Here is a 14,472-nt window from a genome sequence, read left to right on the forward strand (position 1 = left end):
TATATCAGTCATTATATCAGTCATTATATCAGTCTCTATATCAGTCATTATATCAGTCATTATATCAGTCATTATATCAGTCTCTATATCAGTCATTATATCAGTCTCTATATCAGTCATTATATCAGTCTCTATATCAGTCACAGGTATAGTCTTATTGTCTAAAGGCCAGGCTTGTTTTTAAGACATAATATCCTCGATGCTGTGTAGAATAACAGCATTATCGATGGAGTAGAGGGGGTGGGGGGTCTTTAAAATCATTATCGATGGAGTAGCGGGTGGGGGGGTCTATAACAGCATTATTGATGGAGTAGAGGACGGTAGGGGGTCTTTAACAGCATTATTGATGGAGTAGAGGACGGTAGGGGGTCTTTAACAGCATTATTGATGGAGTAGAGGAGGGTGGGGGGTCTTTAACAGCATTATCGATGGAGTAGAGGACGGTGGAGGGTCTTTAACAGTCATTAAAGCCCGCTATATAATACTATCACTATAACTACACCGCTGCTGGTCAGACTCCACAGCAACATTTTAAGAACTATTCTAAAAAGCCCTGAGAAACAGTAGTCTACTGTATGTGATGTCTCCTGACCCTTCCTGTCTCAGCCTCCAGTATTTATGCTGCAGTAGTTTATGTGTCGGGGGGCTAGGGTCAGTTTGTTATATCTGGAGTACTTCTCCTGTCCAATTCGGTGTCCTATGTGAATCTAAGTGTGCGTTCTCTAATTCTCTCCTTCTCTCTTTCTTTCTCTCTCTCGGAGGACCTGAGCCCTAGGACCATGCCCCAGGACTACCTGACATGATGACTCCTTGCTGTCCCCAGTCCACCTGGTCGTGCTGCTGCTCCAGTTTCAACTGTTCTGCCTTATTATTATTTGACCATGCTGGTCATTTATGAACATGTGAACATCTTGGCCATGTTCTGTTATAATCTCCACCCGGCACAGCCAGAAGAGGACTGGCCACCCCACATAGCCTGGTTCCTCTCTAGGTTTCTTCCTAGGTTTTGGCCTTTCTAGGGACTTTTTCCTAGCCACCGTGCTTCTACACCTGCATTGCTTGCTGTTTGGGGTTTTAGGCTGGGTTTCTGTACAGCACTTTGAGATATCAGCTGATGTACGAAGGGCTATATAAATAAATTAGATTTGTGATCACCATGTCGGTTCACCACAGTCAGTAAAGCCCTGATATACAGTAGCCTGCTGTATGTGATCACCATGTCGGTTCACCACAGTCAGTAAAGACACGTGCTGTAGTGGTGATTCAGACATCAGAACCCTTTTGTAACCTGTGGAAAAAGGACATAGAATGTATATCCCAAATAGCACACTATTTCCTATATAGTGCACTACGTTTGGCCAGGGCCCTATGAGTAGTGCACTATAAAGGGAATATGGGGGTGCCATTTGGGACACAAGCAGAAAACTAGGTTGAGTGGGACATGACTGAAGTGATTCTGTCTTTTAGGGTGCAACACTGGTAACCCTACAAAACAGAGGCACCCTTAGCCTCTTTCTCTACTGGCTGGTATTTGTCCAGTTCGCTGGATGAAGATGTGGAGCTGTGGTACTCAGGGGGATTGGTAGCCTGGTCGCAGACCTGTTTGTGAGGTCTTGCCAACTGTAAACAGATCTGGGACCAGGCTAGGGAATCAGGGGAAAGTTCAAACGTGTCCCTGTTTGGCGTCTCCGATAGCGCCCCAGACGTCGAACACAAACTCGTCAGGAAAAGCGAAGTCTCCAAGAGCCTCGTCCAGAGCCATGGCAAACTCATCAGGGTTCTTCTTGTCCCGACCCACCTCCACCATGGTCGCCGCTAGAGAGTGGGGGGAGAGGAGAGAAGGGAGAGAGGAGGGGGGGGGAGATAGGAGAGAGGAGAGAGGAGAGGAGACAGGAGAAAGGGGGGGAGAGAGGAGAGAGGGGGGAGGGTTAGTTAGCTCGGGGAGCTTTCACAAATGTATACAACTCTCTCAGTGGTTGAAATGTTGCTGTTGAAACTGTGTACGTGCGTGTGTGTGCGTGCGCATGTGTGTGCGTGCTCATGCGTGTGTGTGCGTGTGTGTGTGCGTGCGTGTGTGCGCGTGTGTGTGTGTGTTTGTGTGCGTGCGTGTGCGTGTGTACTCACCCAGTTCTGTATCTCTGATACCCATGTAAGTCTCCAGTAGGTCATCCACCTTCTTCACTGCTCTCTCCTCAAACTCTGTCGGCTGGAAAACACAAGATATTCCACACTCCTCTCTGAGTGATAGATAATACACTGTACAGTAATAGATTAATACACTGTATAGTAATAGATACACTGTACAGTAATAGATAATACACTGTATAGTAATAGATACACTGTACAGTAATAGATAATACACTGTATAGTAATAGATACACTGTATAGTGATAAATAATATACTGTATAGTAATAAATAATATACTGTATAGTAATAGATAATATACTGTATAGTAATAGATTAATACACTGTATAGTAATAGATACACTGTACAGTAATAGATAATACACTGTACAGTAATAGATAATACACTGTACAGTAATGATAATGATGATACAAATGATTACATCACTTGGTACAAACCACTGCTTAGCCCAACATCAGCGGAAACCCCCTATCACAAGGGGCATGGGTGGTATTGGGAGTGGTGTAAGGGGACATGAATACACCCACCACTTCCTCTACGGTAGCAGGGCCCCTGGAGCGAAGTCTTAGAGTCCCGCTCCCTGTCCCCATCTTATTGTCACTGGCCTCCTTGGCTCCCTTCGACCGCGGCTCCAGCATCTCTGTTCAGCACAATAATACACTTCAAGTAAACGGTTTCAGAGATAATGCTTTAAATGTGGCTCATGTATCTCTGACATACATGTGTGTTTTTACTACTGGGCTGGTATATATGTGACAAAGCATCAAGAATCACTAGAACTAGAATCACATCAACCTCTCTCTAGGTGATAACTTCAGGTAATCTGGACTACAATTAGTTGTGTTAGTGCCTGCACACCCTACAGCCCCCTACAGAGTTGGAGACCTCTGCCCTTGTCCCATGCCCTCACCGAAGGCCTTCCTCTCTACAAATGTTAAAGCCTACACTAGTCCCCAGCTGTCCACTCACCGAAGGCCTTCCTCTCTACAAATGTTAAAGCCTACACTAGTCCCCAGCTGTCCACTCACCGAAGGCCTTCCTCTCTACAAATGTTAAAGCCTACACTAGTCCCCAACTGTCCACTCACCGAAGGCCTTCCTCTCTACAAATGGTAAAGCCTACACTAGTCCCCAGCTGTCCACTCACCGAAGGCCTTCCTCTCTACAAATGTTAAAGCCTACACTAGTCCCCAGCTGTCCACTCACCGAAGGCCTTCATGGGCTCCACCAGTTTGAGGGTGAACTTCTGGTCTTTAGGCAGCTCCTTCAGCATGCGAGCCACCTCGTAGTGACGTGTTCCCACAATGTTCTTCCCGTTGATGCACTCTATGTGGTCTCCTACAGAGATCACCTTCACCTTGTCCACCACACTGCCCTCCTTGATACGCTGTTGGGGGGACCGGGGGGGAGAGAGACATCTATAAGACATTTCATCACACTGCCCTTCAATGTCAAGAGATGAAACAAGAGAAGAGTCCCCCTCAGCCAGCTGGTTCTGAGGCTCAGTTCACCAACCCAAACAAACCCCATAGAGCCTCAGGACAGCACTCAGAACATCTGGCCCAACCAAATCATCACAAAGCAAAAACAAAAATATATCACCTATTGGAAAGACACCACAACACATCTAAGTAAACTTCAATGCTATTTGTCTCTAAACAGACAGTACATGGTGACAGACAAATTATCTGTTCAGGAAAACACTGACTAGGTACAGACTCTGTGAGCACAGTCTGGCTATAGAGACCGGTTGTCACAGACAAACCTGGCTGTCTAGAGAGGACAGTCTGGCTATAGAGACCGGTTGCCACAGACAAACCTAACTGCCCAGAGAGAACAGGCTCACTCTGCTCCAGGGGAGAGGTAGAGACAGAGCTGCATTACCTATTACACTGTGACAAATACTCAGACCAAAGTGAATCTGTCTGTCTCAAAATTATAATTCAATACAAAGAATTTGAAACTATAAAGATTAAGAAAAAATCAAATATTTATTGGATGAAAAGCCAAAATGTGCAGTTTTGGCAGCCAAATATGTGTCCTCCTGCCACAACCTGAGGGACAGCCAGTGAAAAGTGCCAAGTCATGTCGATAATATTTCCCATCTTGTTTTGTCTTGTCTTTCATACCAATACATGTGTCTTCTCAGTCATGTTGATATAGTCTACTACTATTGCTTTAATGTATTGTTATTCTCATTAATATTGTTGTTGTAGTTGTTGTTAATGGTAATCCCATGTCCACTACTACTATTATTATTGCTGTGTGTCCCACCATTTATTGAAATATATATTTTCTATATGTATACTTTGACAATGTAAGTAATAAGGAACTTGCCATGTCAATAAAGTCAATTGAATTGAGATAGAGGGAGACAGACAGAGAGAGCGAGAGACAGATAGAGGGAGACAGAGAGCGAGAGGAAGACAGAGAGCGACCAAAAGCCAAATGTTAACATTATCACTGTAGCTCCCTCCAGTAACCAAAAACACAAACGTTCCTTGATTTTATCTGGCGGCTTTATTCTGTCGTTTTAGTCAGAAGTATCACCTTCTGTGAGAACTACAGTATAAAGTTAATGAAAATACAGTTCAGCACACTCTTACAACCTTCTTGTCTTACGAGTGACTTATTCGCTTGGTATAACTCTGAAGTGCTGACATACATAAACAGTTTAGCCGGAGCTATAACAGTATCAGATGAAACGCATGAATAAAGGAAAATAACCTAATTGGCTGCTTATTACAGAAGGGAGGAAATAAAAAACTTCACATTTATTATTCCTGGCATGAATTCAGGCTTCCTCCTTAATTATTATAACGTTACCATCCTAACATACACGCTTCAACCTTTACGAACGAACCCCGAAGACATGAAAACTTAGCTAAGATAGCGCGGGTTTGCCTTCACTCCAAAGGTGTGTTACTACGATAATAGTTCCCGTTCCAACAGTTCTGAGCCACGTAGTTCCGCTTGTCTTATCGTTCCCCCGCAGAGCGAACACGGAAACAAGTTCAAACAAACAAAAACAACGACATCGACTGACAGGTTCATTATAAGTTACAATCATAACTTTTTGCCTTCTTTGATTTCAGACAAAAACTACTTCTGAAATATGTTTTAAAGTTCTAACTACAATCAGTTACAACAAATAAATGATGCTACAGTGTGTTGTATGATTTATCCTTTACAGGTAAATCCCGAAAAAAGATTAGTAAAAAAACTGGCTTCAAGAAACGTCCTATAAAGGAGAAGTTGAAAGGCTTCTCTTTGATAATGAGAGGCTTCAGAGAGTTTAAATAAAGAACAGATATTTGCAATGCAGATTTATCTCCTAATTTAGGGGCATCTGTTCTGTGCTGGATGGGTTTTGGTTGCTGTGTGAATATTAATTATCAATCTAATACAGGCTGATTCTGCTGGCATTTTATTTGTCACAAAAACACATATTTAGCAGATGTTATTGCAGGTGTAGCGAAATGCTTGTGTTCCTGGCTCCAACAGTGCAGTAATATCTAACAATTCACAACAATACTCACAAATCTAAAAGTAAAAGAATGCAATTAAGGAATATATTTATATTAGGATGAGCAATGTCGGAGTGGCTTTGACTAAATACAGTAGGATAGAATACAGTATATACATATGAGATGAGTAAAGCAGTATGTAAACATTATTAAAGTGACTAGCGAATCCATGTCTCTGTATATGGGGCAGCAGCCTCTAAGGTGCAGGGTTGAGTAACCGGGCGGTAGCTGGCTAGTGATGGCTATTTTAACAGTCTGATGGCCTTGAGATAGAAGCTGTTTTTCAGTCTCTCTGTCCCTGCTTTGATATACCTGTACTGACCTCACCTTCTGGATTATAGCGGGGTGAACAGACAGTGGCTCGGGTGGTTGATGTCCTTGATTTTCTTTTCAGCCTTCCTGTGACATAGGGTGCTGTAGGTGTCCTGGAAGGCAGGTAGTTTGCCCCCGGTGATGCGTTGTGCAGACCTCACATCCCTCTGGAGAGTCCTGTGGTTTGTGAGCGGTGCAGTTGCCGTACCAGGCGGTGATACAGCCCGACAGTATGCTCTCGATTGTGCATCTGTAAAAGTTTGTGAGTGTTTTTGGTGACAAGCTAAATTTCTTCAGCCTCCTGAGGTTGAAGAGGCGCTGCTGCGCCTTCTTCACCACGCTGTCTGTGTGGGTGGACCATTTCAGTTTGTCAGTGATGTGTTCGCCAAGGAACTTGAAGCTTTCCACCTTCTCCACTGCTGTCCCATCGATGTGAATAGAGGAGCTCCCTCTGCTGTTTCCTGACGTCCACGATCAGCTCCGTCGTTTTGTTGACGTTGAGTGAGAGGTTGTTTTCCTGACACCACACTCCGAGGGCCTTCACCTCCTCCCTGTAGGCTGTCTCGTTGTTGGTAATCAAGCCTACCACTGTAGTGTCGTCTGCAAACTTGATGATTGAGTTGGAGGCGTGCATGGCCACACAGTTGTGGGTGAACAGGGCGAACAGGAGAGGGCTGAGAACGCACCCTTGTGGGGCCCCAGTGTTGAGGATCAGTAGTGGGTGAACAGGGAGTACAGGAGAGGGCTGAGAACGCACCCTTGTGGGGCCCCGGTGTTGAGGATCAGCGGGGTGGAGATGTTGTTACCTACCCTCACTTCCTGGGGGCAGCCCGTCAGGAAGTCCAGGATCCAGTTGCACAGGGCGTGGTTCAGACCCATGGCCCTGAGCTTAATGATGAGTTTGGAGGGTACTATGGTGTTGAATGCTGAGTTGTAGTCGATGAACAGCATTCTTACATAGGTATTCCTCTTGTCCAGATGGGATAGGGCAGTGTGCAGTGTGATGGTGATTGTATCGTCTGTGGATCTATTGGGGCGGTAAACAAATTGAAGTGGGTCTAGGGTGTCAGGCAGGGTGGAGGTGATATGGTCTTTGACTAGTCTCTCAAAGCACTTCATGATGACAGAAGTGAGTGCTACGGGGCGGTGGTCATTTAGTTCAGTTATCTTTGCCTTCTTGGGTACAGGAACAATGGTGGAAATCTTGAAGCATGTGGGGACAGCAGACTAGGACAGGGAGAGATTGAATATGTCCGTTAATCAACACACCAGCCAGCTCCAGCATGCTCTGAGGACGCGGATGGGGATGCCGCCTGGGCCGGCAGCCTTGCGAGGGTTAGAACGCTTAAATGTCTTACTTCGGCTACGGAGAAGGAGAGCCCACAGTCCTTGGTAGCGGGCCGCGTTGGTGGCACTGTGTTTTCCTCAAAGCGGGAGAAGAAGGTGTTTAGCTTGTCCGGGAGAAAGATGTCGGTGTCCGCGACGTGGCTGATTTTCTTTTTGTAGTCCATGATTGTCTGTAGACCCTACCACATACGTCTCGTGTCTGAGCCGTTGAATTGTGAGATGGAGTTTCTCACTCACTTAAACCCTCATCAACGACCAGCTCCCTGCATACCACTTCACAATATCCACTATTACTATGGGCCCTGGTCAAATATAGTGCCCTACATAGGGAGTAGCCCTGGTCAAATGTAGTGCCCTACATAGGGAGTAACCCGGGTCAAATGTAGTGCCCTACATAGGGAGTAACCCCGGTCAAATGTCATGCCCTACATAGGGAATAGCCCTGGAGTGTAGGGTGCCCTGGTCATGTTTTGGACTCAGCCCATTGTCCCTAAGCAGGTTTGTGTCCCCTGGTCAAATGGTGTCTAGCCCTGTCTGATGTTGGGGGTGTCTGTCCGATGTTGGGGTGTAGCCCTGTCTGATGTTGGGGTGTCTGTCAAATGATGTTGGGGTGTCTGTAGCCCTGGTCGATGTTGGGGTGTCTGTCTGATGTTGGGGTGTCAAATGTAGTGCCCTATATAGGGATGTGGTCAAATGGTGTCTGTAGCCCTGGTCAAATGTTGGGAATAGTGTCAAATGTAGTGTATAGGGAAAAGCCCTGGTCAAATGTAGTGATGTTGGTCAAATGGTGTACTGTCTGTCAAATGTTGGGGTGTCTGTCTGATGTTGGGGTGTCTGTCTGATGTTGGGGTGTCTGTCTGATGTTGGGGTGTCTGTCTGATGTTGGGTGTGTCCTGTCTGTGATGTTGGGGTGTCTGTCTGATGTTGGGGTGTCTGTCTGTTGTGGTGTCTGTCTGATGTTGGGGTGTCTGTCTTATCTGTCCAATGTAAACACTGATTAATCAAAACCCTTATCAAGCACAAAGTAAATCACTGGTGTGTAATGCGTTGAAGATGCCATGATGACATGACGCTTCACGAACACAAGGTGGCGTCTTGGAGCAATCGGTTTCTCTCCCTCTATGCAAGACGTTGGTGGAAAATAATTTTGCTCGGACTGTCTGGGGGTGGTCTGAGTGGGGAGGGAACCTAGTTGTTATTGGTAGGGAGGGTCTGTTATTGGTGGAGTGGGAGGGAACCTAGTTGTTATTGGTAGAGAGTGGGGTCTGTTATTGGTAGAGAGGGTCTGGAGGGAACCTAGCTGTTGTTATTGCTGTATTGGCAGAGGGGTTCTGAGTGGAGGAGGGAACCAAGCTGTTATTGGCAGAGAGGGTCTGAGTGGGAGGGAACCTAGCTGTTATTGGTTCTGAGTGGAGGAGGGTCTGTTATTGGTAGAGGAGTGGGAGGGAACCTAGTTGTTATTGGTGGAGAGAGAGCTGGTTCTGAGTGGGATTGGGGAAGGTTCCTAGCTGTTATTGGCAGAGGGTCTGAGTGGAGGGTAGCTGAGGGTCTGGGGAGGGAACCTAGTTGTTATTGGTAGAGAGGTTCTGAGTGGAGAGGGAACCAAGTTGTTATTGGCAGAGAGGGTCTGAGTGGGAGGGAACCTAGCTGTTATTGGTAGAGAGGGTCTGAGTGAGGAGGGAACCTAGCTGTTATTGGCAGAGAGGGTCTGAGTGGAGGAGGGAACCTAGCTGTTATTGGCAGAGGGTCTGAGTGGAGGAGGGAACCTAGCTGTTATTGGTAGAGAGGTTCTGAGTGGAGGAGGGAACCTAGCTGTTATTGGTAGAGAGGGTCTGAGTGGAGGAGGGAACCAAGCTGTTATTGGTAGAGAGGTTCTGAGTGGGGAGGGAACCTAGTTGTTATTGGTAGAGAGGTTCTGAGTGGGGGGGATTGGGAACCTAGCTGTTATTGGTAGAGAGGGTCTGAGTGGGAGGGAACCTAGTTGTTATTGGCAGAGAGGTTCTGAGTGGGGAGGGAACCTAGCTGTTATTGGCAGAGAGGTTCTGAGTGGAGGAGGAACCTAGCTGTTATTGGTAGAGAGGTTCTGAGTGGAGGAGGGAACCTAGCTGTTATTGGTAGAGAGGGTCTGAGTGGAGGAGGGAACCAAGCTGTTATTGGTAGAGAGGGTCTGAGTGGGGAGGGAACCAAGCTGTTATTGGTTCAGAGAGGGTCTGAGTGGAGGAGGGAACCAAGCTGTTATTGGTAGAGAGGGTCTGAGTGGGGAGGGAACCAAGCTGTTATTGGCAGAGAGGGTCTGAGTGGGGAGGGAACCTAGCTGTTATTGGTAGAGAGGGTCTGAGTGGAGGGAGGGAACCTAGTTGTTATTGGTAGAGAGGGTCTGAGTGGGGAGGGAACCTAGCTGTTATTGGTAGAGAGGGTCTGAGTGGGAGGGAACCAAGCTGTTATTGGCTGTTAGCAGAGGGTCTGAGTGGGGAGGGAACCAAGCTGTTATTGGCAGAGAGGGTCTGAGTGGGAGGGAACCTAGTTGTTATTGGTAGAGAGGTTCTGAGTGGGGAGGGAACCTAGCTGTTATTGGTAGAGAGGGTCTGAGTGGGGAGGGAACCAAGCTGTTATTGGCAGAGAGGGGAGTGGAAGGGAACCAAGCTGTTATTGGTGGAGAGAGGTTCTGAGTGGGGAGGGAACCAAGCTGTTATTGGCAGAGAGGTTCTGAGTGGAGGAGGGAACCTAGCTGTTATTGGTAGAGAGGTTCTGAGTGGGGAGGGAACCTAGCTGTTATTGGTAGAGAGGTTCTGAGTGGGGAGGGAACCTAGCTGTTATTGGCAGAGAGGGTCTGAGTGGGGAGGGAACCTAGCTGTTATTGGCAGAGAGGTTCTGAGTGGGGAGGGAACCAAGCTGTTATTGGCAGAGAGGGTCTGAGTGGGGGAGGGAACCTAGCTGTTATTGGCAGAGAGGGTCTGAGTGGGGAGGGAACCTAGCTGTTATTGGCAGAGAGGGTCTGAGGTGGAGAGGGAACCTAGCTGTTATTGGTAGAGAGGGTCTGAGTGGAGGAGGGAACCAAGCTGTTATTGGTGGCAGAGAGAGTGGGGGGTCTGAGGGTGGGGAGAGGGAACCTAGCTGTTATTGGCAGAGAGGGTCTGAGTGGGGAGGGAACATAGCTGTTATTGGCAGAGAGGGTCTGAGTGGAGGAGGGAACCTAGCTGTTATTGGTAGAGAGGGTCTGAGTGGGGGAGGGAACCTAGTTGTTATTGGCAGAGAGGGTCTGAGTGGAGGAGGGAACCTAGCTGTTATTGGCAGAGAGGGGTCTGAGTGGGGAGGGAAGCTGTTATTGGCAGAGAGGTTCTGAGTGGGGAGGGAACCAAGCTGTTATTGGTAGAGAGGGTCTGAGTGGGACAATTTCCCAGTATTATTCCAACCTCATAGTGTGGAAATATACAGCATATAAAATGCAGGAAAATCATGTTTTTGTCATGCCCTGATCTGTTTCACCTGTCTTTGTGATTGTCTCCACTCACCTCCAGGTGTCACCCGTTTTCCCCATTATCCCCTGGGTATTTAGTCCTGTGTTCTCTGTTTGTTTGTTGCCAGTTCGTCTTGTCATGCCAAGTCAACCAGCGTGTTTTTCCGTGCTCCTGCTTTTTCCACGTCTCTGTTGTTCTAGTCCTCCCGGTTCTGGCCTTTGTCTGTCCTGACACTGAGTCCGCCTGCCTGACCATTCAGCCTGCCTGCCACTCTGTACTTCCTGGACTCCGACCTGGTTCTGATATTTTGCCTGTCCACGGCCCGTCTCTTTCCTGCCCCTTGTTTTATAATCAGAGACTCTAAACATCTGACTCCAGTGTCTGCATCTGGGCCCTGTATCGTTATAGTGTTTGACTGCACTGGGCCTTTAATGATTCAACCATTGTATAATATATGAGATACAATTCAATAAATTGATTGTTTTCATTGATTCAATCTATTCGATTGATTGACTGTTAGATTATTGGTAAACGATAGACAGACTGATGGATAAAGTGAACAGGATCTGGGGAGAGACAGACAGACACACAGATAGACAGACGGACGGATGGACGATCGTATCAACAGATGAACTCCTACATACCTTGATGAAGGCGTATCCCGCCCCGTTGTCTGTGATGGTGAGGCCCAGGGCCTCCTCTGATTTAAACACCTCCACCTCCTTCTTAATGGCTTTAATGTGGGCGAATATAAAGTCCTCCAGGCCGATCTGACCACCAAGCAGCTTCTCCATGTCGATCTTATGGGTGTTCAATGTACAGAACAGGATCTGGGGAGGGAGAGACAGACAGACAAATTAATGAACAGGATCTGGGGAGGGAGAGACAGATAGACAAATTAATGAACGGTATCTGGGGAGGGAGAGACAGATAGACAAATTAATGAACAGGATCTGGAGAGGGAGAGACAGACAGACAGACAGACAGACAGGAGACACAGACAGACAGACAGACAGACAGATAGACAAATTAATGAACAGATTAATATCTGGGGAGACAGGAGAGACAGATAGACAAATGAATGAACAGGATCTGGAGAGGGAGAGACAGATTAATGAACAATCTGGAGAGGGAGAGACAGACAGACAGACAGACAGACAGACAGAACAGGATCAAATGAATGAACAGGATCTGGGAGGGAGGACAGACAGACAGACAGACAGACAGACAGACAGACAGACAGACAGACAGACAGAGATGATTAATGAACAGGATCTGGAGAGGGAGAGACAGATAGACAAATTAATGAACAGACAGATCAAATTAATTAACAGGATCTGGAGAGGGAGAGACATATTAATGTTGAGAGGTATTGATGAGATAAACTTCATATTAAATACTGATGCAACATATCAGTTCTATGAGAACACAACATAACACTGAACAAAAATACAAACGCAACATGCAACAATTTCAAAGATTTTACTGAGTTCATATGAGGATATCAGTCCTAAAATAAATTCATTCGGCCCTAATCTATGGATTTCACATGACTAGGAATACAGATATGCATCTGTTGGTCACAGATACCTTAACAAAGAGGTAGGGTGTGGATCAGAACCAGTCAGTATCTGGTGTGATTATTTGCCTCATGCAGCGCGACACATCTCCTTCACATGGAGTTGATCAGGCTGTTGATTGTGGCCTGTGGAATGTTGTCCCACTCCTCTTCAATGGCTGTGTGAAGTCGCTGGATATTGGCGGGAACTGGAACACGCTGTCGTACACTTTGATCCAGAGCATCCCAAACATGCTCAATGTGTGACATGTCTGGTGAGTATGCAGGCCATGGAAGAACTGGGACATTTTCAGCTTCCAGGAATTGTGTCCAGATCCTTGTGACATGGGGCCGTATATTATCATACTGAAACACGAGGTGATGGAGGAGGATGAATGGTACGACAATGGGCCTCAGGATCTTGTCACAGTATCTCTGTGCATTCAAATTGCCATCAATAAAATGCAGTTGTGTACGCCACTATGGGGCACTCTGCTCACAACGTGGACATCAACAAACCGCTCGCCGACACGACGCCGTACACGCTGTCGGCCATTTGGCCGGTACAGTTGAAACCGCGATTCATCCGTGAAGATCTTCTCTAACATGCCCGTGGCCATCGAAGGTGAACATTTGCCCACTGAGGCTGAAATGCAGTCAGATCAAGACCCTGATGTGGACGACGAGCACGCAGATGAGCTTCTCTGAGACGGTTTCTGACAGTTTGTGCAGAAATTCTTTGGTTGTGTTTTATCAAGAGTCTGTTTTATTAAGAGTCTGGGTGACTGGTTTCAGACTATCCCACTGGTGAAGAAGGCCGGATGTCCTGGGCTGGCGTGGTTAATTCTCTAAAAGGACGTTGGAGGAGGCTTATGGTAGAGAAATGATCATTGACATTTCTGGCAACAGCTCTGGTGGACATTCCAGCAATCAGCATATTAATTGCACGCTCCTTCAAAATTTGAGACATCTGTGAGATTGTGTTGTGTGACAAACCTGCACATTTTAAGGTTGTTTTTTAATGTCCCCACAAGGTGCACTGTGTAAGGTGCTGTTTAATCTGCTTCTTGATATGCCACAACTCTCAGGTGGATGGATTATCTTGGCAAAGGAGAAATGCTCACTAACAGGGATGTAAAACTAATTTGTGTTTACAGACAGATTATTTCACTTATAATTCAATGTGTCACAATTCCAGTAGGTCAGAAGTTTACATACACTAAGTTGACTGTGCCTTTAAACAGCTTGGAAAATTCCAGAAAATGATGTCATGGCTTTAGAAGCTTCTGCTAGGCTAATTGACATCATTTGAGTCAATTGGAGGTGTACCTGTGGATGTATTTCAAGGCCTACCTTCAAACTGAAAAAGTGCCTCTTTGCTTGACATTTTGGGGAAACCAAAAGAAATCAGCCAAGACCTCAGAAAAAAATTGTAGTCCTCCACAAGTCTGATTCATCCTTGGGAGTAATTTCCAAACGCCTGAAGGTACCACGTTTATCTGTACAAACAATAGTACGCAAGTATAAACACCATGGGACCACGCAGCCGTCATACCGCTCAGGAAGGAGACACGTTCTGTCTCCTAGAGATGAACGTACTTTGGTGCGAAAAGTACAAATCAATCCCAGAACAGCAGCAAAGGACCTTGTGAAGATGCTGGAGGAAACAGGTACAAAAGTATCAATATCCACAGTACAACGAGTCCTGTGTCGACATAACCTGAAAGGCCGCTCAGCAAGGAAGAAGCCACTGCTCCAAAACCGCCATAAAAAAGCCAGACTACGGTTTGCAATTGCACATGGGGACAAAGATCGTTCTTTTTGGAGAAATGTCCTCTGGTCTGATGAAACAAAAGTAGAACTGTTTGGCCATAATGACCATCATTATGTTTGGAGGAAAAAGGGGGAGGCTTGCAAGCTGAAGAACACCATCCCAACCGTGAAGCACGGCGGTGGCAGCATCATGTTGTGGGGGTGCTTTGCTGCAGGAGGGACTGGTGCACTTCACAAAATAGATGGCATCATGAGGAAGGAAAAGTATGTGGATTTAGTGAAGCAACATCTCAAGACATCAGTCAGGAAGTTAACGCTTGGTCACAAATGGGTCTTCTAAATGGACAATGA

The 14,472-nt window shown here is 46.4% G+C and overlaps 1 protein-coding gene across 1 annotated transcript in view; it reads right to left on the reverse strand.

Moving 5' to 3' along the window:
* Positions 1-478: 478 nt before the first annotated feature.
* Positions 479-14,472, reverse strand: part of LOC135508838 (PDZ domain-containing protein GIPC1-like) — a 33,254-nt gene continuing 19,260 nt past the window's right edge. Inside the window, exons 2-6 of the mRNA XM_064929048.1 lie at positions 11,435-11,620; positions 3,353-3,533; positions 2,675-2,787; positions 2,125-2,206; positions 479-1,815 (exon numbers count right to left, since the gene is read on the reverse strand). Coding sequence (XP_064785120.1) covers positions 1,664-1,815; positions 2,125-2,206; positions 2,675-2,787; positions 3,353-3,533; positions 11,435-11,620 — 714 coding nt within the window. The 3' untranslated portion in view covers positions 479-1,663. The remainder of the gene's footprint in view (positions 1,816-2,124; positions 2,207-2,674; positions 2,788-3,352; positions 3,534-11,434; positions 11,621-14,472) is intronic.

The sequence above is a fragment of the Oncorhynchus masou genome, chromosome 3 (assembly GCF_036934945.1).
Source record: "Oncorhynchus masou masou isolate Uvic2021 chromosome 3, UVic_Omas_1.1, whole genome shotgun sequence".
Taxonomy (NCBI): domain Eukaryota; kingdom Metazoa; phylum Chordata; class Actinopteri; order Salmoniformes; family Salmonidae; genus Oncorhynchus; species Oncorhynchus masou.